The sequence below is a fragment of the Asterias amurensis genome, chromosome 6 (genome assembly GCF_032118995.1).
Source record: "Asterias amurensis chromosome 6, ASM3211899v1".
In the NCBI taxonomy this organism is placed as follows: Eukaryota; Metazoa; Echinodermata; class Asteroidea; order Forcipulatida; family Asteriidae; genus Asterias; species Asterias amurensis.
The window spans coordinates 1,427,844-1,454,312 of NC_092653.1; the positions used below are offsets into that span (position 1 = coordinate 1,427,844).

Here is a 26,469-nt window from a genome sequence, read left to right on the forward strand (position 1 = left end):
AAGACTTGAACTACGCTTGTTTTTCATGATGTTCTTCTTTGCAACAAAACAGTGAAAAACAAACAAAAAATCTCTGCAAACATCAATTTGACAGAAAGCTATATTCAGCTAAACAAATCTTAAAAAGAATGCTGGCTTTGCTGGACAGTTTTTTAAGCTTGTGCTAAAACTTGACGATAAACGATATTGTACCTGTGATCTTCTTCTACCACTGTGATGTCTTCGTAGCCTGTTAAGAGTCTCGACAAACTTAATGAAACCCTCAGTGAATTGTTGAGCTTCTTCTCTACTAGAAGTCTCCGAGAAGACATCCAAGTGAGTGGCAGGGTCTTCCAGAATCTTCTTGATCTTGGAGGACACGGCAGGCAGTAGAAGAAATCTGCTTCGCCAAAGTTTCAGAGACTGTTCAGAAAGAAACATTTTGACATATTTTGAAATCAACACCCTCCCATAAAAGAGATTAACACATGGTTGTAGCCGCAAGTTTACTATTTATTCATAGTTTCTTCCTAATTATCCACACCCTGCAAAGTTTTATTAACTGTATACACTGTACTTTTCCATTTTGAAAAAACCCGCGGGCAGCTAGTTATTATTACTTGGGTGGGATTTGATCTTACAAATTTGAGGTCAGATATTTCACAACTAGACAAAGTTTGCCTGATAGATGTACTTCAGATCATATAAGTACCAGTTTCCACCCAGTCTTAATTTTGTAGACTCATGGAGCCTTGGTAAAGGTCTTGGTCTGGGCAGCTGTTTCTAAATTAGATCTTCGTCTCAACAAAAATGGATCAAGATGAAATCTTACTTCCACTGGCCCAAAGTCAATTCCTCTGGATGACACGTAGTTATCCAAGTAATTCCAATTGAAGTTCTCTAGTCTGTAGGTCTGGAATACACTGCTCAATGGCTGGTAACCTGCACTGTGCGCCGACCATAACTGATAGGTGTAGCGAATTGGATGAGATGTATTCAGATGCCTTAACGACCAAAAATTAAGAATAAATGGAAAAGTTTAGGCCATTATATAATGACAAATTACTAGTCCTGGTTTATTAAAATTCATCTCAATTAATGTAGAACTAAAGATACAACCATTTGAGGGATTCTCATCTGGGGATTCTCATTTGGGAATTCTTACCTGGGCTTGTACACAGTGACAGAAATAGCTCTCTGTTGAGGATAGAGAACCAACTTGTGGAAGATACGACCAATGCTCAGGACATATTCATGCTAAAATAACAATACAAACAAAACCATATAAACATAATCATCAGCTTGAATAGTTGTTGAGGTTTAACAATCAAATATTTTGTAGTGAATTCCATTAACAGCTGCCAAGCATGTGTTAGCTTTTAGTGCTCGCACTGGAGACTTTTACCATTCCCCTATTGTATATGACCATCTGGGAATGTCAGCTGTAAATGGTGAACAATGAACTCCAAAACCCCCAGTGTAGTATAAAGGCCTATTGTGAGTTCCTTTGTTTGCGCCTATTGAGCAGGCCCTAATCTTTTTCCTTAGTGTACATAGCCATATAAAAGCAAATGCAGACAATAAACCACCCTCACTCTTCTCCAGCTTTTGGTACAGAAAGGTTGTATCTCTCTAACTTATATAGTCGTAGTATTTAGGTTCATTTATTGTGGTTGTCCAAAGGCTGACTGGAAACTGAATTGGTAGTACACTACTCCTATACAGCAACCTTTCAGCTGGAGGACACCATTAGGGTATAAAGTAATATCTCTTAATAGTTAAATATAAATAGTAGTTAAGTAATTGTATTTGTGAGATCTTATTAATTTGAATGAAGTCAAAGCTGACCAGCGCCGCCAAAATGAAGCTTAATTCTGCCCAGACTCAGAAATAGGGTAAGTGTATATAATTGTAACCAAATACCCTATAACTGGTGACCCCGGCGTGATTACTTAATTTATTTAACTGCAGTCTTTGTAAGAATTAATTCTCATTTATAATCGGTGATGATTCGATGTTTATTTTTGGCTGATTCTAGAGCACATAATTTTATTAAGTACCCTAAGTTACCAGATTATGCATTCACCGTTGATTTAATTTCAATTCGCGGTGCTAAAATTTATAGAAACAATGGCACTTAGCAATGTATAAAGTGTTTGCCCTGGATCGTCAATCATTTATTCACATCCGTAATTAAATTAACAATTGTTGATGTAAGTCGTTTTTAAACTCTAAGAACTATGGATGAACCACTTGAAGTAAAGGCGCCATTGGCAGCAGTCAGTCTCAAATTACCACCTTTCTGGCCGAAAGATCCAATAATCTGGTTTGCCCAAATAGAGGCACAGTTTCAAACCCGAAATATTACTAGTCAATCTACTAAATTTGCTTATGTAGTATCTTCACTTCAACCAGAAATCGCACAGGAAGTAAGAGATTTACTTATAGATCCCCCTACAGTTGATCAATATGATAAGATTAAGTCAGAACTTATCAAACGAACTTCTGAGTCCGAACAAAAACGACTACATCAGTTGTTAATTTCCGAAGAGCTTGGTGATAGAAAGCCTTCCCAACTTCTTCGCCGCATGAAACAACTTCTAGGGGAAAATAAACTAGAAACTAGTATCTTGAGGCAATTGTTCCTGCAACGTTTGCCTCAGAACGTACACTTAATTCTAGCATCCTCAAGCGATGGTTTGGATCTCGATCAATTAGCTATCATTGCAGATAAGATCGTAGAAGTGGCATCCCCATCACCTGCAATAGCCGCCTGTACAATAGCCACGGGCTCAGATACACCATCTCAAGCATTTGATGCAAAATTTGACAAATTACAAGCTCAAATTAACCAATTAACTACCTTAATGCAAGGCCTAGTTACAGGTAGCCAAGAGAGTAGGAATAGTCGTAGTAGAGATCGCTCAGGGAATAACAAGTACCGAAGTCCATCCAGGCAGTCTAGAGACGTGCCACGGGCAGGTTCAGAATGTTGGTACCATTGGCGGTTTGGAGACAAAGCAACCAAATGTGTCAAACCATGCTCATACCCGGATTCAAACTCAAATAGACTACCTCACCAGGAAAACTAGAACGCCAGCATTTAGGGACGACAAATTTGTCTGGCCAATCCAAAAGTCGTCTATTTTACGTTACCGACAAGTTCACTGGTACTAAATTTTTGATCGACACTGGTGCCGAAGTGAGTGTTTTACCACCTAGCATTAGGGATAAACAGAATAGTAGCCCTTATACATTGCAGGCAGTTAATAAGACTCCAATATCAACTTACGGAGAAAGGTCAATGACGTTAGATATAGGCTTAAGACGAGCTTACAAATGGATTTTTATCATCGCATCTGTACCTATACCAATACTCGGTGCAGATCTCCTAAAGCATTTTTCTTTAGCAGTAGATGTTAGAAATCGTAAACTTATTGATACATTGACTGAATTAAACGTTTCAGGCTGCAGAGCATCAATAGTTTCACCCAGCCCTGTTTTTGCCATACCAGATAGCATTGGTATACCTCTTTTACTTAGAGAATATTCAGATGTAACTCGGCCGAATTTTCAAGAACATCCCGTTAAACACAATGTCACGCACCATATTACCACCACGGGCCCACCAGTGAATGCACGTCCCCGACGATTGTCCTCGGACAAGTTACATATAGCCAAAGCAGAATTTAATCACATGCTTGACTTGGGAATAATCCGTCCCTCAAAAAGCCCATGGTCTTCACCTTTGCACATGGTACCTAAGAAAAATGGCGATTGGAGACCTTGCGGTGACTATCGTGCTTTAAATAATGCCACAACACCTGATAGGTACCCGATTCCCCACATTCACGATTTTGCATCAACCTTACATGACAAGAAGATTTTCAGTAAAGTTGACCTAGTCAAGGCTTACCACCAGATACCTGTTGAACCCGAAGATATACCAAAAACGGCAATAACTACACCTTTCGGCCTTTTTGAATATATAAGAATGCCCTTCGGGTTAAGAAATGCTGCGCAAACATTTCAAAGATTTATCGATCAAGTATTACACGGCCTGGATTTCACCTATGCTTATATTGACGATTTGTTGATTGCAAGTGAAAATGAGCAACAACATGAATATCATCTCAGACTACTTTTTGACCGCTTACGAGAATACGGGGTGGTAATCAACCCTAGTAAATGCGAATTCAAAGTAACTAGTCTTGATTTCTTAGGCCACCATATTGACTGTCATGGTATCAAACCTTTGGAAAATAAGGTGAAGTTAATCCAAGACTTTCCAGTACCAATTTCACTCCGCAAATTGAGAGAATTTCTGGGATTGATCAATTTTTATCGGCGTTTCATCCCACATTGCGCTGATATTTTACAACCCTTGACTGACATGCTGTCTTGCAAGTCAAAAGACAAAGCGATTTCACTTACTGAATGTGAATTGGCATCTTTCCAAAGAGCAAAATCTACTCTAGCTGAAGCTACTATGTTAGTACACCCAGCTGTAGACCTACCTCTCTGTCTAATGGTAGATGCATCCAACCTTGCAGTTGGCGGTGTACTTCAGCAATGTGACAACGACGTTATGAGACCAATTTCATTCTTCTCTAAACGTTTACAACCAGCAGAGACTAGATACAGTACTTTTGGTCGTGAATTGCTGGCTGTATACTTAGCCGTACGTCATTTTAAGTACGCTTTGGAAGGTCGTAACTTCTATATTCTGACTGACCATAAGCCGCTTATATATGCTTTTAATGCAAGGCCCGATAGATACTCGCCAAGAGAAGTACGTCATTTAGACTATATTTCTCAGTTCAGTACTGACATCCGTTACATTAAAGGTAAAGAAAACCTTGTAGCAGATGCTCTATCACGATATGACATAAGTTTAGTTACCGATCCTAGCCTTCCCGGTAGTGAGGTGAACTTTGAACAAATCGCCCTTCAGCAAAAGACAGACCCAGAGCTATGTAAGCTACGTGAATCGTCTAGTCTTCAATTTGAAGAGGTGCCTATTCCCACTTCACACAATACCATAATTTGTGACACATCTACTGGACATCCACGTCCATACGTCACTCCTGAATTCAGACGTAACATTTTTGATTCGATACATAATCTATCTCATCCAGGTATTAGAGCAACACAACGCCTAATAACTCACAGATTCGTATGGCCGTCAATTAACAAAGATGTCAGACTCTGGACCAAACATTGTATCCAGTGTCAACGTGCCAAGGTACATCGTCACACAGTGACTCCGATAGGTACCTTTGCAACACCTGACGCTAGATTTAGCCATGTTCACATTGACATTGTTGGTCCTCTACCCCCATCCAACGGTTGTTGCTACTTACTCACATGTATAGACCGATTTACAAGGTGGCCTGAAGCAATACCCATTGCTAACATTACAGCTGAAACTGTAGCAAAAGCATTTACTGAAAGATGGGTAGCTACATTCGGTGTTCCCGCAATAATAACCACAGATAGAGGTAGACAGTTCGAATCAAACTTGTTCCAACAACTATCCCAATTAATAGGCAGCAAACACATTCGCACTACTGCGTACCATCCAGCAGCAAATGGATTAGTGGAACGTTTCCATCGGCAACTTAAATCTGCTTTCAAAACGCAGAGCGAGCCTAACAGATGGACTGAATCACTACCACTTATTTTACTAAGTATCCGCTCATCATTAAAAGTGGATATTGGTTGTAGCGTTGCTGAGTTAGTGTTTGGATCCACTCTGAGATTACCTGGTGAACTCTTAGTCCCGGTCAGTAATTTTGATAGTCTAGACCCAGCCGTGTACGTTGACCGTTTGCGCCGACACATGTCTGAATTAAAACCAGAGTCTACAAGACCTAATCAACGCAAAAGTCACATTCATACCGATTTACATTCATGTTCCCATGTGTTTGTACGTGTAGATTCGGTAAAGAAACCATTACAACCACCTTATCAAGGCCCGTACCGAGTCATCGACAGAAAGAGTAAATTCTTTATAATCGAAAAAAATGGCAAACAAGATTCAGTTAGCATTGATAGATTAAAGGTTGCTCACATTGACTCAGAGACAAAATCTATAACAACACATGTTGTTGAAAAACCAACACCAGCCAGTGCCCCTGAACAGAAGTCGGAAAGAATTACTCGTTCTGGACGTCATGTTCGGTGGCCAAGTAGATATGTACATACCGTAGTAATAGATAGATGAAATTTTGTAAATAACTTTTGTATATTATTATCGATCACTTCCTTGTGAAGTTGTGATCTTGGAGGGGGCTAGATGTAGTGAATTCCATTAACAGCTGCCAAGCATGTGTTAGCTTTTAGTGCTCGCACTGGAGACTTTTACCATTCCCCTATTGTATATGACCATCTGGGAATGTCAGCTGTAAATGGTGAACAATGAACTCCAAAACCCCCAGTGTAGTATAAAGGCCTATTGTGAGTTCCTTTGTTTGCGCCTATTGAGCAGGCCCTAATCTTTTTCCTTAGTGTACATAGCCATATAAAAGCAAATGCAGACAATAAACCACCCTCACTCTTCTCCAGCTTTTGGTACAGAAAGGTTGTATCTCTCTAACTTATATAGTCGTAGTATTTAGGTTCATTTATTGTGGTTGTCCAAAGGCTGACTGGAAACTGAATTGGTAGTACACTACTCCTATACAGCAACCTTTCAGCTGGAGGACACCATTAGGGTATAAAGTAATATCTCTTAATAGTTAAATATAAATAGTAGTTAAGTAATTGTATTTGTGAGATCTTATTAATTTGAATGAAGTCAAAGCTGACCAGCGCCGCCAAAATGAAGCTTAATTCTGCCCAGACTCAGAAATAGGGTAAGTGTATATAATTGTAACCAAATACCCTATAATTTCAATAAACATTTACAAATATTGGTGACTCTTATCTTTCTGGATTTAGGAAGAATTCTTAAATCTAATTCTCAAATAGGTGCATTGATAGACACACAAATCTGTGTCATCAACTAACCACTTGACTTACATTGTTTTCTTGAAAAATGTTTTGGAAAGTTATCAATTTTTTGGAACTATTTCAAAGCATCTATTTGTTAAGGTTAAATGGCCAATTGACCCCTAACCCAAGGTTTACTGTGCAATCCAGGATTCCAGACCTTCATCCTTTTTTGTTTGTTTAAACATGTTTGATTGATAAGCTGTTACCATTCGTTGTTAATGTATTCAGCATAATGGGAGGCAAGTCCAAAACTCAAACATGCTTGGCCCATTATTAGCCAACAATTACGGAAAGATTTGATAAATAAAGTAATTTTGGTGAAAACATTCCAGGATTTCACAAAGAGACCAAATCTGATGCACTTTCTAAAATTTGTTGACAATGATGTTATGAAAAGAATAGACATGCACTAAGAAGCACTGGACACTATTGGTAACTAAGTCCAAATTTTCACCGGTTTGTTATTTTATGCATATGTTGAGATACACCAAGTGAGAAGACTGGTCTTTGACATCTAACAAAGGAGTCCAATTGTCTTTAAGTCTATTTCTGCAGTTCTGAAAAGCTTTGAAAACTATACCACGCAGAGTCAGGGTAGACACTTTTTAATACTGTTGGGAAGGAATCAATTAAAAAAACTTATCACATTTTGTTACAAGGAAGATAAAAATGAGAGATTTGACTGACCTTATTTATATCAGTTACAAGAATATCTTTGCTGCGTCGTCCCTGTACAACCGCTAATACTGACTTGGGTAACACCACCAACTGAAATCCCTGTAGAATGAAAACACGTTTTTAATGCAACTTCTGTTTTTAAAGGGAAGGTAAAACGTTTGGTAATTACTCAAAACCAATATTAACTTAAAAACTGACTTGCTAACAAGCATTGGAGAGCTGTTGATAGTATAAAACATTTTGAGAAACGGCTCCTTCTGAAGTAGCATAGAATTTGAAATAGAGGTAATTTCTCACCTTATTCCTATTTGAAAGCACACAAATTCGTCCAACAAGGGTGTTTTTTAAGACTTAACAGCCTTCAATTTACCTGCATCAGGCGCTGTGAAATGATCTCTTGAAAGACGCCCTCGCCTGTCCGTCGTTGTCGCCCAACAACGTCATCATGATCATCGGCTAGCAACTCGTAATTATTCTCCATGAACTGTCGGTCGATCGTCTGACTATCTGGGTAGTAGTCGGTGGTGATCGGGAAACACGCTGTGGCTGTCAGTGACTTCCAATCCATCCCTGTTTGGGATGATGAAAACATCAACAAGAATTCCTTTTACAAAGACCTACCCGACCTACATCTTTAAGTCCCATCCTTAAGATGAAGCAATAATAAACAAAGTTTCTTGCTCAGTTCCGGGACCCAAATTGAAACTCTGCCGATAAGAAACACCAGAGCTTGAGTCCAGTGTGCTTGTATATGACAGGCAAAACAAAACACTTTAACAATACATGTACAATGGTAGGAACATTGATAACCACCTCTCTGGTGAATCTATGGTAAGTTTCCAGAAGGTTTTTGAAAAAATGTGGAAATGTGAAAGAAATTGTCGCCCCCACAAAAAAAAAAAAACTAAAAAAACACCCCCACCAAATAACACCTTCCCTGTTCAGCTTTTGTTTACTTTAAGTTCAACCAACCTGTTTGTATGAATGGTGACCATTCCTGTTCCCCTGTAACACCCCATACACCACTGGTACTCCGTAGTAATGCTCTGAATGACTCACTGATTGGGCTTGTCCTTAGACCTCCATCAAAACGCCCACCTACATATAGATCAAAGAAACAAACATATAATAGAACCATCTAATGTACATTCGGTTTGTGGATAACACTATGGGTGTATTATCCAGTTTGCTGTTTAGATTTTGTTCTCTGTGAAATTGATACCTCACCCTGCAATGCCTCAACTGTCCAAATACAATTTCACAAGACAAGTCATTATTAGTAAACTGTATACCCCTCAAGCCAGCCAGCTTATGTACACCATGTCCCCTTACATACGATGTACATGTACACTGCCTAAAACTTGGGGACAATAGATTCCCAAAATGGTGCGACTAAGATCATTATGATGATGACGTCAGGTGCATTCCATTAACACCCAATAGACTCATTTTAGCACATTGTGGGTCCAGGGTTCTGCCCACAGTGGTCGGTGCTGGAAAACCCACACACATCCTTCCCAAAACACCACTGGAAAAATTTCCTCTGTTTCCGACCACCAAAGTTTCAATTCTTTTTAATTACACTTGCAATTTCAAAGGTTTTCAACGAAATGTAAAATTTGGTATTTACTAGTAAAATTGGTATCCGAAGCCATTCATTTTGAGCACTTTTTGATTCAAGTCTGTTTATATAATCTACATGTAATAATTTATGCATCTTGCAATCGTTTCCAGGGCAACATTTTTCAACCAATAAAGAAATCCTGGGCAGAACCCTGGGTGACAAAAAAAAACATTAAACAAATTTGTAAGTATAGCTTTGTGCAGAGCTTGGATTAATCCAATACATGTATGTACAGTGTTAAAAAAAACATTGGTAGTGGAACAATTTCAAACATACCATCAAAGAGGTAACTTAAAAACTTCTTTATTTTAAAGATGATGAACGTCACAACATTTCTGTCTTGAAGCTGTTTATGACTTACCTACATCAGTGAGATTGGAATTGTATCTGTGTGTAAGAGTAGACGATCTTGATATCCCATTTAGAGTCTGATCACCAGACACGGATCCATCACTCGCCAGACTAGAGCCACTCCCAAAAGCATATAACCCGTTGACCGTGGGCGGGGCTAGCCTAAGAGCAGAAGCCACAGGTTGTCGGGATGGGGAAGGCATTGGTCTGGGAGGGGTAGAGGCAGGATTGAGAGGGGCGGAGATAGACTCTGATAGACTGGTATGGAGGTAGCAGTCGACGTCGCCTTCACTGGTAGTCCATCGTCGATGATGGGGTTGCATGGTTTCACCAGAGGGACCTTTGGTTAAAACAGAAATCAGACAACAGATTCTTAAAAATAATTTTGATGGCGGATGCATGTACTACACTCGAACCAGTCACACAGTCATGCTCATGGAGCACAAGCATTTAGTAATGTTTAAGCACCGCTGTACTGGTTGGTCACTGGCGCGTTTCATTATTTCTTAATCCATCTCAGCTCCCTGGGGAGTATACAGCCTGTGCTGCCAAATAAGCAGAGCACCAGGCCAATTCAATCACCTTCAGGTTACTATTGGTAAAGAGAAGCAATTATAGTTGAGTTTTCAAGGACACAAGTGTCATGACCAAGATTTTAATCCACACTCCAATGACTTTCTTACCAAGAAACACTCTCTGGTGCACTATGAGCCTGCTAAGCCAGGACACACTACAAACATTTTGAGAAAAGGCACAAGACTGGTTGAAAGAACTTCAAATGAAATTAAGCTGCTACAAAACTTAAACCACCTTTCATTGAAACATTTACAACTGCCTGGTACATGTAGTTCTCCAAAGTCAAATTAAAACTAATATAATGCAGAGATTTATGAGCTTAAAGCCATTGGACCCTTTCGGTAAACAGTGTTTTCCAAGGCCAATACCTCGTGTATCACAACTTCTATATAAAACTAGAGCTAAATTGCATTTGTGCACAAATGCAGAGCTGTTTCGTCAACAAAAATTTCAAATTTCTCAACTGAGTTTTAAATTTGTTGGGTATTCAAAGCAATTTTGCCCAATGTGGCATAAATAAAAAAATTATTTGGATTATACCATATTCAGTTAGCAATTTATGTGTTAAAGGTGCAAAAATCATGTGATGGCGTCATCATGACGTCATTTCACATTTCATAAGAACTTGTCAATATCCAACAACCTACCAAGTTCAACATGATCGCATAACTACTTAGGGAGTTATATTAGTTCAAAAAGTGCACCTTTAAGGATGCGTCACGTGACCCCCGATGATGTCATTGATCTGAAACTTCACACATATGATGGCTGCCTGACCGTAAACGTGTGTGTAAAATTTAAAGTGATTACAAAAAACTTCACCACAGACATCTTCAAAAATTTTCAACCTGCCGCTAGAGGGCACTGTTGCAATTTGTGACGTCATCAAAAAAAAATTTGAACTGCCCACCCTTGCTAGACACTTACGTCCTTGGAAAGCAACTTCATAACTTTTACCACTTTTGAGTTACAGGGCACTTCCGTTTTTGGCCCGTTACGACCGGAAGTAGAGGTCATGTGAGGTCACGCACACGAAATAAAATAAAGACCTAATTTATCCCTACCCAATCCCGCAAACAAAAACCTACGGTCTTTTTTGGCTGATTTGATATAGATTTTCAAACATTTAACAAAAAACACCTTTAAGATGACGTCACGTGACCGCTGATGACGTCATCATGACATCATTGCTTTTAGGATCATTATTGCACCATAAACTTCCATCCCTGAAAGTTTCATTGCAATTGCTCTTTAGGAACTATGCAAAAAATTGCGAGTACTGAAACAGACAAATAAAAAATAAAAAAAATTTAAATAAAAAAAATTAAAAAAAACTTTAACAAAAACAAGAGCTGTTTCGCTGCGCTTCGCTACGAAACAGCCAATAACAAACCTGTGGAAGTTTAGGCTCAATCGGTCATCAGAGTCGGGAGAAAATAACGGGAAAACTCATGCTTGTGTCCGCAAGTTTCGCCATGTTATGACATGTGTTTAAAATAATTCCGTAATTCTCGCTATCGAGAATTGCTATTGTTTTACTGTGATCTCAAAAAGTAAAGCATTTCATGTACTAATATTTCAAGAGAAGTCTTTCACCACAACCTTCTGTAAACCCTGTAAGTTATTTGTAAATCTGTGAACTTTTATTTTGGTTTATATACTGAAAGGGTCCAATGGCTTTAATAGCTTTACACTAACAGTAGAGTGTATGTTGTAAAGTCATATATCATAGTTCCTTTGTGTTTGGATGAATAAAGAAAACAATAATTTAAAAATAAGTACTTAACATGCTTAAGAAAAAAAAAACGGTGACAAGCTGAAAAGAAGTCCCTTACCTGGAGGGAATGTGTGTGTCCACCTTCTCCTGTTTGACGTCAATCGTACAGCCAATGTAGAGGGTGCAAAGGGGTTAATCAACGTCCTATAGATGAACTGATGATTTGGACTGGTTGAGATCCTATCATGAATAGCACTAGCACTTCCTACTATTACACCACCGGGATAGACTATTGGCGTACCGCTAGATTGATCCTCCGTTATGTTTGCTGTGCCAACACTGCGACTAATAGAAGCTACAGATAAAAGCAAACACAGGTATTGATTTTTGTGTAACTTACAATAATAAGAATAATATTAAACCATTCTTATATAGCGCATATCACCGTGAGGTCCCGATGCGCTGTACCATGTGTAAGGGGAAGCCAACAATTGAACAAAGTTTTTTATTATGTCCAACATGTAGGTTCAGTTTGACAGAGCTGTTTACCTGTTTCACACATACAAAGAGGGACAGAGGGTACTGGCAATCATGCCTCGTTATCTCCCTTTTTCTCAATAAGGGAAAGCTCCAATAAGGAATTGTCCATGTTTTATGAACAATAACTCGGAAAATACAGTCCGTTTCACCTACAGTAGGTGTGATTTGCTTGTCAAATTGCTATATTTTCTGCGCAAATTCAGGGTTACTATTGCAGAAATGACAATTTAAAAAGATAATGATCACTCCAATAACTAAACAAAAGTCTGACAAAAATTTTTTTTTTTAAACACCAACCCTTAGTGGTTTTAAAGTGATGAAGCTTTAAAGCAGGACGGTTCTTTTCAGAACTGAGAAGTCTCCCGAAAGCTCTGGTTATCTACTCCGCGGCAGTAGAATAAAGCAAGACAGTTCTCTAAGAATAAACTCTACCTGGCAAGTACATGTAGATACTCACATGATTGGGTCTCAGAAATCATCACTGCAATAACCTATCTTTCTGAAAGTTTGTATATACTCAGCGCCTTGAGTACCATGTTTGGTAGATACGTGCGCAATATAAGGCTTCGATATTATTATACATTATTACATGGTGTTACCGCAAACCAAATATACATTGATACCTCACCATGTAATGGCTCAAACCCTATATAAAGTGGTGAGTGTTATGAAGGACTTACTTTCTCTCATCAGTTTTGTAGCTGCCATTACAGAAACGGAGGGGGTTACAAATTCTGATTTCACTGGAATGGGAATGGCAGTTGAAGATGATGACTGAGATACATGGTGACTGTTAGGAATATCGGTGGGGTCAGAGTTGAAGGTAATAACGCTGGCACTTATTGGTTCCTTTAATCTCTTGCTTGGATTGCTTGGGGGATCATCCTAGAAAAGGCAAAGATAAATATTAAACTTATATCCAATTCATCGATTATGGTGTACTCTTTCAAAGGATATCTTTCAGTCATGTTTTTTTTTTTTGAGAAACTTTCTTTAACTATAGGATGAAACTTTAAATAAATATTCATAAATACCCCAGACAGTTTCACTATTCCTATTGGTGGAGAGCGCTTCATGTGGGTGTGTATAAACCTTTGTTTATGACCGGTAAAAAGTGTTAATTCATGGGCGTGACACGCGTCCTTGCACCTGTTCTTTTAAGACAGTTTCTTCATTCCTATTGGTCAAGAGCAACCGCCGGGACAGTTGTGCCACATCACGCGATATGCGCGACGCGCACAGCATTCCCTTATAAAGAGTTGTTTACCCGAGGGCGGTGGAGGGCTTTACCATTTCATATCTGGAGGGGTGTTGTGTTGAAAGCAATCATTTAACAATTAAAATTTTTGCATTTATTTTATTTTTTGACCAAAAAGTGATGATGTTTTTGACCGAAAAGGTATTTATGAATGGGAATCAAAGTGTGTTGAATCGGTTTTCAACTAGTGGTTTAAACCCGCCGAGGCCTGGTTCTTGATAATGTACCTCGACTTCGTCTCGGTAAAATTATCAAGAACCAGGCCTCGTTGGGATAAAACCACTAGTTGAAAACCTCTTCACCACACATTGATTCCCTTAGCAAACTTGCCGGTAAAACCATGTGTAAATCTCTTATGGGGAGTGTTGGCTCTATGTATAAACCAATCCGACGAAACAAAATTGGTAGCGCCCTTTATTGAAAAATGAACAACTGCGGTGTCTTTTTGTGCATAAACGAGGCACTGAATTAGACACCGCAGCAAATGGCGCGCGGTGCTCAACACCTGCGCGCCCGGTGTGCGTCGGATTGGTCTATACCCTGCTCGTCTCCAGGTCTTCTTTAATTGTTGAATGATACCTTCTAATGACATGTAAAACATGTTTCCAGAAATGTTTTTGTAAATTTTTGTGTACCTTTGACGATTTGGTTTTGGAAATTTCTGCTAATTTATTATAATTAGTGTACTTGTTGTAAAGATTATCCCCAACATTTACACAATGACTAAAATTGACATCCCAAAGATTGGCCCGAACATGAATAGAATAATCAGTATCTGCAAAATAAAATTCCCAAATATTATCTTTTTTTACAACTCCCCCCTCCCTCTCAGAGGTATTTATGAATGGGGGCAAGGGTGTGAGGACCCTGTCTTTACTGCATGATAATGACCAAGTTAGTGGCTGGCCACAGTAACAGCCACTGTAGCCATCAACCAAGCTTGAAAACAAATTGTAATAAAAGGTAAAATATCTGATTATTTTAAATGAAAAAAAAAAAAAAAACATACCTTGGGTTTACTAAAATGTGAACCATGGTGAGATGCCCTTGCTGGTCGCATTGAAAAGGGGGTCCTACAATAACAATGCAAACAAAAACATGAATATATTAAAGTAGTTTTAACAATTCAACTTAGCTTAGTTAAAACAAAAATGCAAACACATCTCGCAGCATAACTTGTTTAAATGTATTTAATATTTGCTTTGAAAGTTCAAACGGAAACAATTAGTGAGTTCTAAAAACCATCTTCTCATTACATTTAAATTCTCAGAACCTTCCTTATTGGTTCTTTCCTTTTTAACTTTTAAAAAATCTTTTTAACAGATCGCCTTACGTCACAAGGCCATGGGCGGCTACTTCAAGATGAGGGCTACATAATTGGGCTGTCAACCCAAATCAACTGCAACCGGCTGCACATTGTCAGCTACTCCCGGCTGAAACAGGGTAACCCCCTTCACTGTCTTTGTGCACTACATGTTCATGTATAACACTTTTTACTCGCTATCGTAAGAGGCTGTGTCTTTTCAAACAGTTCTTCATAAAAATGCTCTTTATAATAGATGTTAATTAATTTGCATCAGAGATAAAAAATATAAATTTTGTGTTACCCATACAGCGATGTGTGTAAGCACTGAATACTCAGTACTTTCCTGAGTCCTGTGAAAAAAATGCATACTAATCGAGCAATACCCACTGTTAAAACATATGATTCGATCTGCCTCTAGCTACCAGGCAATTTCGGTGGTCTAGTTGATAAGACACTGCTCTTGAATTGCAAGGGTCAGTGGTTTGAATCCCACCCGAGTAATATGCCTAACAGGTGATATTGCCTATATTCTCAAGACTCGGGAAAGTACTGAGTATACAGAGCTTACACACATGTAGTGTAAGGGTAAAACCAAAATTGAAATTAATAAATGCTCTTTGTTATTTTACTTTTTTTATTTATAATTATACACTCTGACCAGTTTCAGTCTATTGGGACTGGGTAGTCCATAACTCGCAATCATAGGCTAAATGACGAAGGTTGATCACATGAGGGCGCTGTTTGTAGCGGCTATCAGGTACGACTAAAAAGCCACGATCAAAGACTTGAAACCAAGTCTAAGCTGCTGGCTGCCGACAACTATTCCCCTACCGTAGTCATGAGAGAGAGAGCAGTAGTCTCGCAGGAGCCAGCAGTCTCGCCTACTGCCATCGCGCCGGGATCGCAGAGAGGAGAAAGTTGGAATCTAAACACTATCACCGCAACAGACATTTAGCGACTTGTCGACAAGTCTACAGTCAATGGGGACTGGCTAGCCTCAAGTATGAATTCTGTAACCTTGGTTTGGGTGAAGCAAAGCTTGGTGCTTTGAAGATCTCATTGTCATACACCTCAAACATGTATTCTTCATCTTGGTGAGACGTCTTGAATTGAGTCTTAGATCGCTCCTCAGGGAGTTGAGGAAGAGAGGGCAGGGAGGGTTTGCTATCATCAGCTGATTCCTGTTCGGACACAAGAAATATAATAATAACAAAAAAATACTAATAACACTTCTTATATAGCACAATTCACAATAACTAATAATAATAATAGTATAGAAGTCTTATATAGCACACGTATCTACCAAACATGGTATTCAAGGCGCTGAGTATATACAAACTTTCAGAAAGATAGGTTATTGCAGTGATGAGTTCTAGACCCAATTATTTAACACCTCATAAGGGTATACAAGGTGCTACGGCGCATTAAGCAGCCACAACCAGGAACACCGGGGCGAACCCCTTCTCTTTGCGACAAGTGCACTGGGTTCTTTAACATGCGTTACATAACACATGGGACCAACAGCTTTGAGTCCCATCCGAAGGACAAAGCAATGGTTAAGTGTCTTGCTAGAGGACACAAGTGTCACGGCTGGGGATTCAAACCCACACTCTGCTGATCAGAAACACCAGAGTTTGAATTCGGTGCTCTTAACCGCTCAGCCACGACACTTCCACAATAACTGTATCAATGTACTTTCCATTAGTACCCTACATGCCCTAGTCATTGGGCTAACATTCCTTTAATGTTTCTCAGCTCCCTGGGAAGTGTACAACCAGGGCAAGCACAGTGCTCCAAAGGCTTTTTCGTACACAATATCAACCTCTACCCTCAAATGACTAAAGGTCATGAAGGTTGAGCCAATATCATGGCCTACAGTCATGACGGTGTACATCTACATGATGGGGTTAGGTTCAAACACCTCATTGCTTGTATGCCAAGGTTTTACTTTCCACCAGTGAATGTATTTGCTCGTTACTGGGATGAGCTACCCGTAAGTCCGAGTGCAGGGGTGGTTGAACTTCCTCTTCAGCTCTTTTCATTTCTTCAAGGAGCCAATTGTATGACCCCGCCTGAAGAATGTGAAAACTCCAGAACAAGAGCTTTCTGGTCAGGGTACCCCAGGGTACCCCTATTGTACATGTAGTTACAATTCACGAGGTTTACGAACTCTGTGCATAGAAATAGAAAACTACAGGTTCCTTTTGCCTCATTCCTTCAGGAAAAATTGAAAGCTCAAGAAAGTTTTGAGAAAATCCTGCAGTCAGGAAAAATCCTGAGAAATTACTTTCCCACAAATCTCCCATCGGAGGATAAAAACAAATATAAGGTCCAAGAGAGCTCCAATGAGGATACCAAAGCCTAATTCCATGGCTCTTCTTAGTGCCGAACATTGCGCTTACAGTACGTTTGTCATTCTCCGCTTACGCACAAGCGCTGATTTCTGCACTAGTTGTGTAAGCGTAGAATGCCTAGTAACAATACAAGCCAAGATTCCCTGCTAACCCTTGAAATACGCTTGACAAAAGCACAGAATTCCCTGCTTCTGCAAGCACTGATTCTTTGCTTACGGTAAAGCAAAGGCATGAAATCGGGTCCTGTATACCTCAATCTGTATATATTGAGTAGAGACTACCTCGATCGGGACACACCTACCTTTCTCTCAGCTAGTTTAACTCTTGGTATGAAGGTACAGCATTTTTCTTGTTGACTCTTAACAGTGTAGAAACTGTAGTTCAACCAATGTGGAATGTTGTAATCACAAACGGAATGGTTCCTATCTGGACTGCGGAACTGTTTATAACAATGTTTAAAAAATGCATCCATTGTAACAAAACATTATTAAAATAATTTTTTTTCAATTAATAATTATTCTTGTTGTAAAGGCAATGACTCCAAAAAATGTGAACTTCAAGGAACACGTTGCCTTGGATCGGTCAGGTTGGTCTTGCAAAAAAAGCGTTTGTAACCGTTTGTTATAAAGTGCACATGATTAGAAAGATAATTTAAAAGTAGAATACAATGATCCACACAAACATGCCTCGAAATTGCGTGGTTTTTCTTTTACTTTGCGAACTAACACGGACGGCCATTTATGGGAGTCAAAAGTTTGGCTCCCATAAATGGCCAACCGTGTTTGTCAACGAGGTGAAAGGAAAACCACGCAATTTTGAGTGATATTTGTGTGGATCATTATATTCAACTTTTACAACATCTTTCTAATCATTATGCATTTTATAAAAATGAATACAAACGCTTTTCAAAGACCAACTCGACTGATCCACGGCAACGCGTTCCTTTAATCACTGTACTAGCTAACAGGTAGGGACTGAAAACCCAATTTACATAGTGCCTTAGTGGGATTCGAACCAGGGTCTCAGAGGTGAAAGGCGACGGAAAGATACCAAGAGAAGCAGAGGGACCAGAAGACTGGTTCCTCTTCTGATAAATAAAACTGCAGTTTAACTTAGGTCAAAATCAACAGCTAATATTGCACAAGTTCACTTAACAAGCCAGGAGCATACCTGTGTACTTCATATGAAACTTGATAATACAATGGGAAACGTTAGACTATCTGCCAATCACCAAGAGAGGGCGCTCTTCACCAGGTAATGTCAACAGCTTAGGAATAGGAGAAGCATGAGTGACGGTCACTGACAGCAAATACCTTGTGTTTTGCGTGTTTTTGATTTTGTATTTTAGATTTAGCCAAACTGTATTTTGTTTTTCATAACACATTGTCAGCATAAACCAAACTGTTCTGGAACAGGACGTACTGGACACGAGTTCCCCAAGGATAACAAGCGGTGTGCATGAGTTTTTGGGAGTGTTTCTTCTAGGGTAATTAGCAAAAATTTCAAAATGCTGACCTACCAAAACTTGAGAAGAAATCTGAAGTTTAGTTGTATGACAATGTATCTGATTTAATTTTCGAGAGGCTGAGAGACTTCTATATATTTTTTGAGTATTTTTGAATTTTTAGCATTTACCATTGCTTGCTATAGGAGTTGTGCACCCTTACCTGGTAGGTCTGCTGCCCTCTAGTGGCAGAGCTTTAAAAAAGTCTCCCATTCAATGGAATACACTGGCATTGAAGTAACCAAATCAATACAATGTTACTCAAAATTAATTATCAACACACACAAAAATAGTCATGTATCAATTTAAATTGGATTTGGGAACTTTTGGATCAACAGGAGAAAATTGTTTGACAAACTACATACATGTGATAGAAACAAAATCACACACGTAAATGAATCCAGGCGTTCCAACATGGAAGGATTCTTGCACAGTTTATGGTCAAAGTATGAATCACCATCTCTAGCATGACCATGATGACTGCACTGGCAGCAACATGGGACAGTTTCTGAAGGTATTTCAACAAAACCCTCTAAAATAAAATTGAAAAGTAGAAAATCTCACCCGAAATAGAGGAACAGCATGCAAAGGTTGCTCTGCCATACAGACCAAATCACTGCCAATACCTGATAGGGTCGAGACGAACCGGGTGACAGATACGGTGGGGGACAGGCATGACAGGGTAAGATCAAATAAATTTATCAGGGTAGGGGAATGACAAAACTAGAGTTTCACATGGATAACGAGAAACGCAAGATTAAAACAATGAGACAGTTGCCGATGCTGGAATGTCAATAATTACGATAATCAAAGAAACATGCTACTGGTAAACATTTAAAAAACATTAAAATCCATACAGTAATACAATCTAAGAGAAAATGCAGATAAAATATAATTAAAGGCAGTACCTGATCACTAACAAATCAAAAAAGTAAGTACAATTATGATAAAGACTGAATCAAAAACTTGTTTGGTAAAGTTAACGCTACATTTTGTGATTTTTTTTAGACTTGAAAAGTGTTTCGGCATCAAGTGGGCCCAATATCATGACCGCGACACTGGACATAGTTCCAACACCTTATCCTACCTCCATGATCTATCCAAGGACATAACAGATGGATTATTGAATGGAAACTCATTGGTCAGTTTCTCTTACCATTGTCAATCATTCGTTGTTTAGTGATCTTATAAAGCTCTCTATCAACTTCAAAGACTCCAGCTCCTGGTGTTACGATGACCACCACCTGCCCAGTTCGATCAAAGTTACGATTGATGTAATGTTTGTCAAATACTAGAAAAGATACAACAAGAAAAGACCAGAAACAACAATAATAATATACTTCCTACTTGAATAATTTTAAAACAAGTTTGTTAATGACTTAAAATGATCAAAGAAACGAGCAAAGATGACAAGAAAACTATTGTTAAATGTGGACAGAGATTTAATATTTCATTTTATATATTTTAATATTTTCAATGACTCTTTTGATTAATATTTTACCCAACTCAGTCGTTGTCTTTACAGTGGTGAAACAAATATCACTTTTGTGAATAAATCTCACTCAATGTCCATTAAGCTTGGATGAAAATGAATAATAATGGTGCCTCAATCCGAGTCAAATGATTGCAATGATTGCCCTAAAAGCCATTGATTCTAATTTATTGAATAGCAAATTACACATAATGCCTCATAAACAACACTTTCACTGTCTATGTATAGGGCTTTCCAGGCTTGTTTACAGAAATCACTTTAATTCAGCCGGCCTAGTTTTCCTAAAGTTCAGGGCTTAGTTTTCCTAAAGTTTGTTGCCTTGTCAAGATCCTCCGGACAACCAAGAGATATTATAAAATTTAACATTCCTTTGAGAATAGCATAAGACAAGTACCGGTACTCCATATCAAAATGTCATGTCCTTTCTTTACAAGTATTGTTTCACTAAACTCAGCTCAAAAATAAACCATCTAAAAAAAAAACTCAAGTTGGAATGAAAGAATGAAAAAGTTCTATGCCATTAGAGTCTGTTATTGGACCAGAGAATCTTATCTTTAGGATGTTTAGTTAAAGGAACATTTCAGAATTAGAATGAAAGTTGTTTTTCTATGATCACAGATTTACATAAATTTTACAAGGTCTAATGATGATGACAGTAGAAAACATCCCTTAACATATTTCTATCTGAAGTGGCATATTTGATGAAAAATTAATAAAACTAATTTCCTGTTTGGAGTTTATTGCTCAGTGAGCGATTTATTTTTCTTTTTTTTAATCAATGTCATGCGAATGTGTAACCAGTTTTTCACAATTTTCTCATGACCCAGATGGCCGATCAATCTCAAACTTTTACAAGTTTGTCAGTTTACGTATATGGTGGATTTCATATAGTGCTCACACTGCCAGCAACTGTTTTGTTAGCAAAAACCAATTCTGTAATGTTCCTTTATTTCCTTACAGGCTTGACTTACCATTTAACGTCAGATTAAGAGCTTCTAAGAAGTTGCCTTCCGCTGCGTTGGAAATAAAACCGTTTGGGATCGGACGACCGGTTAGCAGGGTACCTGGGAAGGATGGAAACATTAGATAAAGATGTTCTCATATCTGGTCACTGTCCGGGGTTGTTTGGGCAGATTTGTAAAACTTGGCATGTAGTTAATAACACCTACATAAAAAGTGTATGTTCGGTGTAACTCAAATGACCTCAAAATGAGGCCAATCCCAAGATTAAAAAACTAAGTTTGGAGAAAAAGTAAATGAAACTTCCACAAAAATAATTTGCACAAATGTTTGAAACATGATCTTTATCTCCAGAATTACATCCCTTTCACAAATGTGTTTACTATTTGCGATCAGAATGGTATTTTTTCTCTAAAATAACCCCCCAAAAAACCAACATTTTTTAGTCGTTTTTTGTTTACCACACTATCAAGGTGCAGACGGCTGAGCTACAAAAAGCATTCAAGCAGTAAAAATATTAAAATAAGATCAACAAATTAAAAAAATAAGAAAAAAACAAACAACAATACCTACTTTCTAGGCCTGCTGGTTGATACTTTAAGTGCTGAATACATTTTGGCAGTTGTCAAGATCTGCTTAAGTCCATTAAAAGGATGTTTGAAGAAAGCATGTCAAACTTGGGTGTTTCTTGAAAGCAAATTTACAGAATCTACATGTATTGGAAAAATGCCAACTTGGCCAGTTCTCCAGAGAGGACAGTCTCCCTGAGATTATTTAACACATTTTGTCCCTATTTTGCAAAAGTATAATATTTTGTCTGAACTCCTACAGTGAACATTCAAACTAGACTGTACAAGTCACAAGAAGAATCAAGTTAAGAGTCACAACTCTAAGCTCTCAGGAGATTATAACATGGTTTTACTTTTATTATTATTATTATTATTATTATTGGTTTATTAAAAACATTCAAACTTTGCAGCTGAAGGCTGAATTGTGTTTAAAATACAGAGCTTACTATACAGCAAACCGTACAAGATTATATCTCCACCATGCACAATTCCAATACTTATTGAAAATGGAAAGTGATTGTCTTTTCTTTCTTGAATTGTTACCTTATAATATATTTTAATAGTGCATCAGGGGTAAAGAATTTTAACTTTGGTTTTTACCCATTAAACATCAATGTGTATACTCAGTACTTTCCTGAGTCCTTTGAAACCCTGATGCAAATTTAACTGCCAGCTGCCGAAACTCATGATTCGAACTGCCTCTAGCTACCGTGCAACCGCGGTAGTCTAATTGGTAAGACTCGGCTCTTGAATTGCAAGGGTTGTGGGTTCGAATCCCACCCCGAGTAATATGCCTGTGATTTTTTTCATATGACTCTGTAAAATACTGAGTATAAAGTGCTAACACAAACCTGTGTATACATGTATATAAGTAAAAACCAAAATAAAACTTGTTACCTTGTTTGCACTGGTGCTGAAGTTGTTTGCCATATTCAATACATTGTGACTTCAAGGTAATTAAGAGTGGTGTCCAATCATCTCTTCTCTCATTCTGTACAATCACCCTTTAAAGAAGATCAAACAGAAACTGCAGTCAGCTTGAGAGAGAAATTCAAACAGTAGTATCCAGATCAAGGTTTTTGCCTTTTCCCTCTCTAATAATAATAATAATAATAATAATAATAATAATAATAATAATAATAATAATAATAAGACTTGTAATGCGCACATATCCACCCTGCTGGGTGTTCAAGGCGCAGTAAAACCAAAAACAAAACAAAAACAAAACACAACACAAAGAAAAACAGACACAACAAAATTAGTCATTGAAAACCTGTGACATAAGATAAGTTTTGAGAAGAGACTTGAATTTTGCGGTACAAACACAAGATCGAAGATTAAGTGGTAGAGAGTTCCAGATGCGTGGCGCGGCTGAAGAAAAAGACTTAAGCTTATTAAGTGCAACCTTTTATTCTGGTATTTTTTAATCTCATGGACATTGATTGGGAGTATGTGAGACTGTTTACTGTTTTTACTTTAATTAGTGAGGGTTTTAATTCGGCAAAGATATTCTTTCTAAGTTCTGAAATTAAAAGAATAATACCGGCAGAGGGACATTAAATAATTTCTTATTACCTTTAGGAAGTGTCTAAGAACTTGTTCAATTCAAAACAAGCCTCATGTAAATGATTTTAAGGCCAATAATCTGTCTGGTCAAAACAAAAGTAATAATAATGTAATAATAACAATATAATAATAATAAATAACAATAGATCTTAGATAAAACATAACTGTAAGAAATACGATGCGCTTTACAAACTGAAAAACTATTACAAAGATAAAAAAAATAGTAAAATAATCCTGTGGGATTATTTTTCTCAAGAATATGGAAAGCACTCGCTCTTTCTTCAAGTTCCCCCCCCCCAAAAAAAAGAAGCGGATCATCTCCAACATCAAACATGTCTAAACCTCCCCTCGGAATCCTTTTGTTTCTTATTCCTTTGAAGCCATTATTATAGCAGAACTATCCTTAGAGTACAAGTAATCTTCTTATGCATCTTAAATGAAGCCGAAGAGCAAACCCAGAGGTCTTAAGGTAAATCACATGACCTTATCTTAATTCCCTTGAAGTGAAAAATGTCTTAATGGTATGTAGAGCAAACAAGATACACCACAGGAAACTTAACAAATGTTTTTAGAAAAGCGCATTGTGGATTATGGAAAAATACAGCTTTTGTTGTTGTATATTGTCCACATTTGTGCTAGATTTGTCTGGTGTACTACATACTTTTGTACATGTATTTAAGAGCAGGTATTTGATAAAAATATTATCATCTAGCCAATATTTCATGTATTTGAGAATAAAAAAAATACCATAATATCCTTTCCAACTTATTTGTTGTATTTCTGTGCATTGAACTGACTCTGTTTGCATTGATATTCATTGGCTGAATTGCCTGTAAAATGATTAACATACTAATTGGAAAATGCCAAGCCTTTTATTCATGAACTACATGCCACTTTGCTAAGCTGCAAAGACTTTGTATAAATGTACAAAGGACCGCCCAAAAGTCTCTCGTTGGCACTGGTTTTAAGGTTCTGGGTTTAACTGTGGGATGTTTAGTATTAGGGTTTACCGTACATAAACCTTTAGAACTCACCTATAGAAGTCTTCATAGATCCTCCCTCTGTTATCAACATGTAAACATTGCGTCATATCCTCAGGAAACTCATCTGCAAAGGAAACAGTTTCAAAAACAACAAAACAAGTTTAGTCATACAGACATTAATTAAAAGTGACCAGCTGTAGAAATGTAATAAGGTTATAAATAAAGGCACTGGACACGTTCGGTAATTGTCAAAGAACAGTATTCTCACTTGGTGTATCCCATCGTATGCATAAAGTAATAAATCTGTGAAAACTTGACTCAGATGGTCATCAAAGTTGGAAGAGAATAATGAAAGATAAAACACCCTTGTTTAACAAATTCTGTGCTTTCAAAAGCATAATAAAATGCTTCAGACCTGAAGTCTTTTAATATTTGAGTGAGAAATTAACCTCTTTCTCACAAACTACATTGTACGTTACTTTAGAGGGAGCTGTTTCTCACAATGTTTAATACTATCAACAGCTCTCCATAAGCCTTTTTGAGGTATGAGTGTACTGTTTGGTTTGGGCGAATATACACAAATTTACCCAAACCTTATAGTGTTGCAGCATTGTGTCCGCCATATCTCAAAAAGGCTTATTGCTCGTTACCAAGTAAGTTTCAATGACAATGTTTTAAGCCACACTATGATGGCAGCAGTTTCAACAAAACATTTTATTTCTAATGATGAGTAGCTTCCTCTCTTTTGATCCTTCACTTCAATGAATTTCTAGTATAATCAATGTACCATTTTCCCTACATGTAGGGCCCGTTAGAGTTGGTAATGTTAACAAAATAGTCCAAGACAGTGTTCAAAATTTGCATGATCAACCATTGCGATTGCTTGGGCTTAAAAATCCAAAACTTGTTCCAACAGAACTGGGCCCAGTTTCATACACTATAGAGCTGTTTCAAAAGCAAAAAGTTATGCTCACCAGAACAGTGTAACCACCCAAAATACCATGTAATTAGTGTAATACATGTATGTGACTGGTATCCTGCTCCTTTCTGCTAAGCAGAAACGTGACAAGCGCTGTTTTCTGCTTAGGCAGCTTTATGAAATTCGGCCCTGGTCTGAAAATGTTGGTAAAACATTTGCAAGATGCACAATCACCCCCAGGACTTCCCTTGACAGCTTGCCAGTTTTTATCACCAAAAAGGCTTTAATGGAATTTGTTTTAAAAAGATCCACAGTTCCTGATTTTCATCCAATCATAGAGGAAGAAAATCTTCCTCCGATCCAATCTACAAATGCCACAAGGTACACACATGTACATAACACGCCATACATGGTAGTGCGCTACATGTACATGTCAGCGCTCTCATTATAAATGTACAATGTGTCTGATAATAAAGTGACGTTTTTAGACGAGGCATTCATCATAGCAGTCACATGTTCTATTGAAGAAGAAACTTGCTTGATATCCCATAGGACTCTACCTAATCAGAAACTGAGAGGCTGAATGGCTAATGGGTTTTGAGCTTAGTTCATTGGCAAAATGCCCAAAACCAAATGCAAAGAAACTTTACATCAGTTTTTCAGACTGGAACATTTCTGAGATTCTGTGGTTCTACTGAAGACACCAACATCAACCATTTTAAAGGAACACGTTGCCTTGGATCGGTCGGGTTGGTCTTTGAAAAGCATTTGTAACCGTTTTTTTTGTAAAATGCATATGGGTAAAAAGATGTTGAAAAGTAGACTAACACGGTCGGCCATTTATAATATAATATAATAATAATAATAATAATAATATTGAAGTCTTATATAGCGCACGTATCTACCAAACAAGGTACTCAAGGCGCTGAGTATATACAAACTTTCAGAAAGATAGGTTATTGCAGTGATGAATTCTGAGACCCAATTATTTAGCACCTTATAAGGGTTTACAAGGTGCTACGGCGCATTAAGCAGCCACAACCAGGAACACCGGGGCGAACCCCTTCTCTTTTCGATAAGTGCACTGGGTTCTTTTA

At 37.9% G+C, this 26,469-nt stretch overlaps 2 protein-coding genes across 3 annotated transcripts in view; one reads left to right on the plus strand and one right to left on the minus strand.

Moving 5' to 3' along the window:
• The window catches only part of LOC139939083 (GATOR1 complex protein DEPDC5-like), a 57,390-nt gene that overhangs the window by 19,459 nt on the left and 11,462 nt on the right, over positions 1-26,469 (minus strand). For both annotated transcript variants that reach the window (XM_071934818.1, XM_071934817.1), the window contains exons 7-23: positions 24,505-24,577; positions 22,802-22,908; positions 21,347-21,439; positions 20,040-20,174; positions 19,448-19,509; positions 17,681-17,818; positions 16,043-16,206; positions 14,729-14,792; positions 13,142-13,346; positions 12,040-12,276; positions 9,639-9,968; positions 8,626-8,751; positions 8,024-8,223; positions 7,663-7,752; positions 1,145-1,236; positions 812-983; positions 193-402 (exon numbers count right to left, since the gene is read on the minus strand). In XM_071934818.1, coding sequence (XP_071790919.1) covers positions 193-402; positions 812-983; positions 1,145-1,236; positions 7,663-7,752; positions 8,024-8,223; positions 8,626-8,751; positions 9,639-9,968; positions 12,040-12,276; positions 13,142-13,346; positions 14,729-14,792; positions 16,043-16,206; positions 17,681-17,818; positions 19,448-19,509; positions 20,040-20,174; positions 21,347-21,439; positions 22,802-22,908; positions 24,505-24,577 — 2,498 coding nt within the window. The remainder of the gene's footprint in view (positions 1-192; positions 403-811; positions 984-1,144; positions 1,237-7,662; positions 7,753-8,023; positions 8,224-8,625; positions 8,752-9,638; positions 9,969-12,039; positions 12,277-13,141; positions 13,347-14,728; positions 14,793-16,042; positions 16,207-17,680; positions 17,819-19,447; positions 19,510-20,039; positions 20,175-21,346; positions 21,440-22,801; positions 22,909-24,504; positions 24,578-26,469) is intronic.
• On the plus strand, positions 2,133-3,321 carry LOC139939089 (uncharacterized). Its single transcript, XM_071934824.1, has one exon. The coding sequence runs from the start codon at positions 2,220-2,222 to the stop codon at positions 3,069-3,071; it is 852 nt and encodes a 283-aa protein (XP_071790925.1). The 5' UTR covers positions 2,133-2,219; the 3' UTR covers positions 3,072-3,321.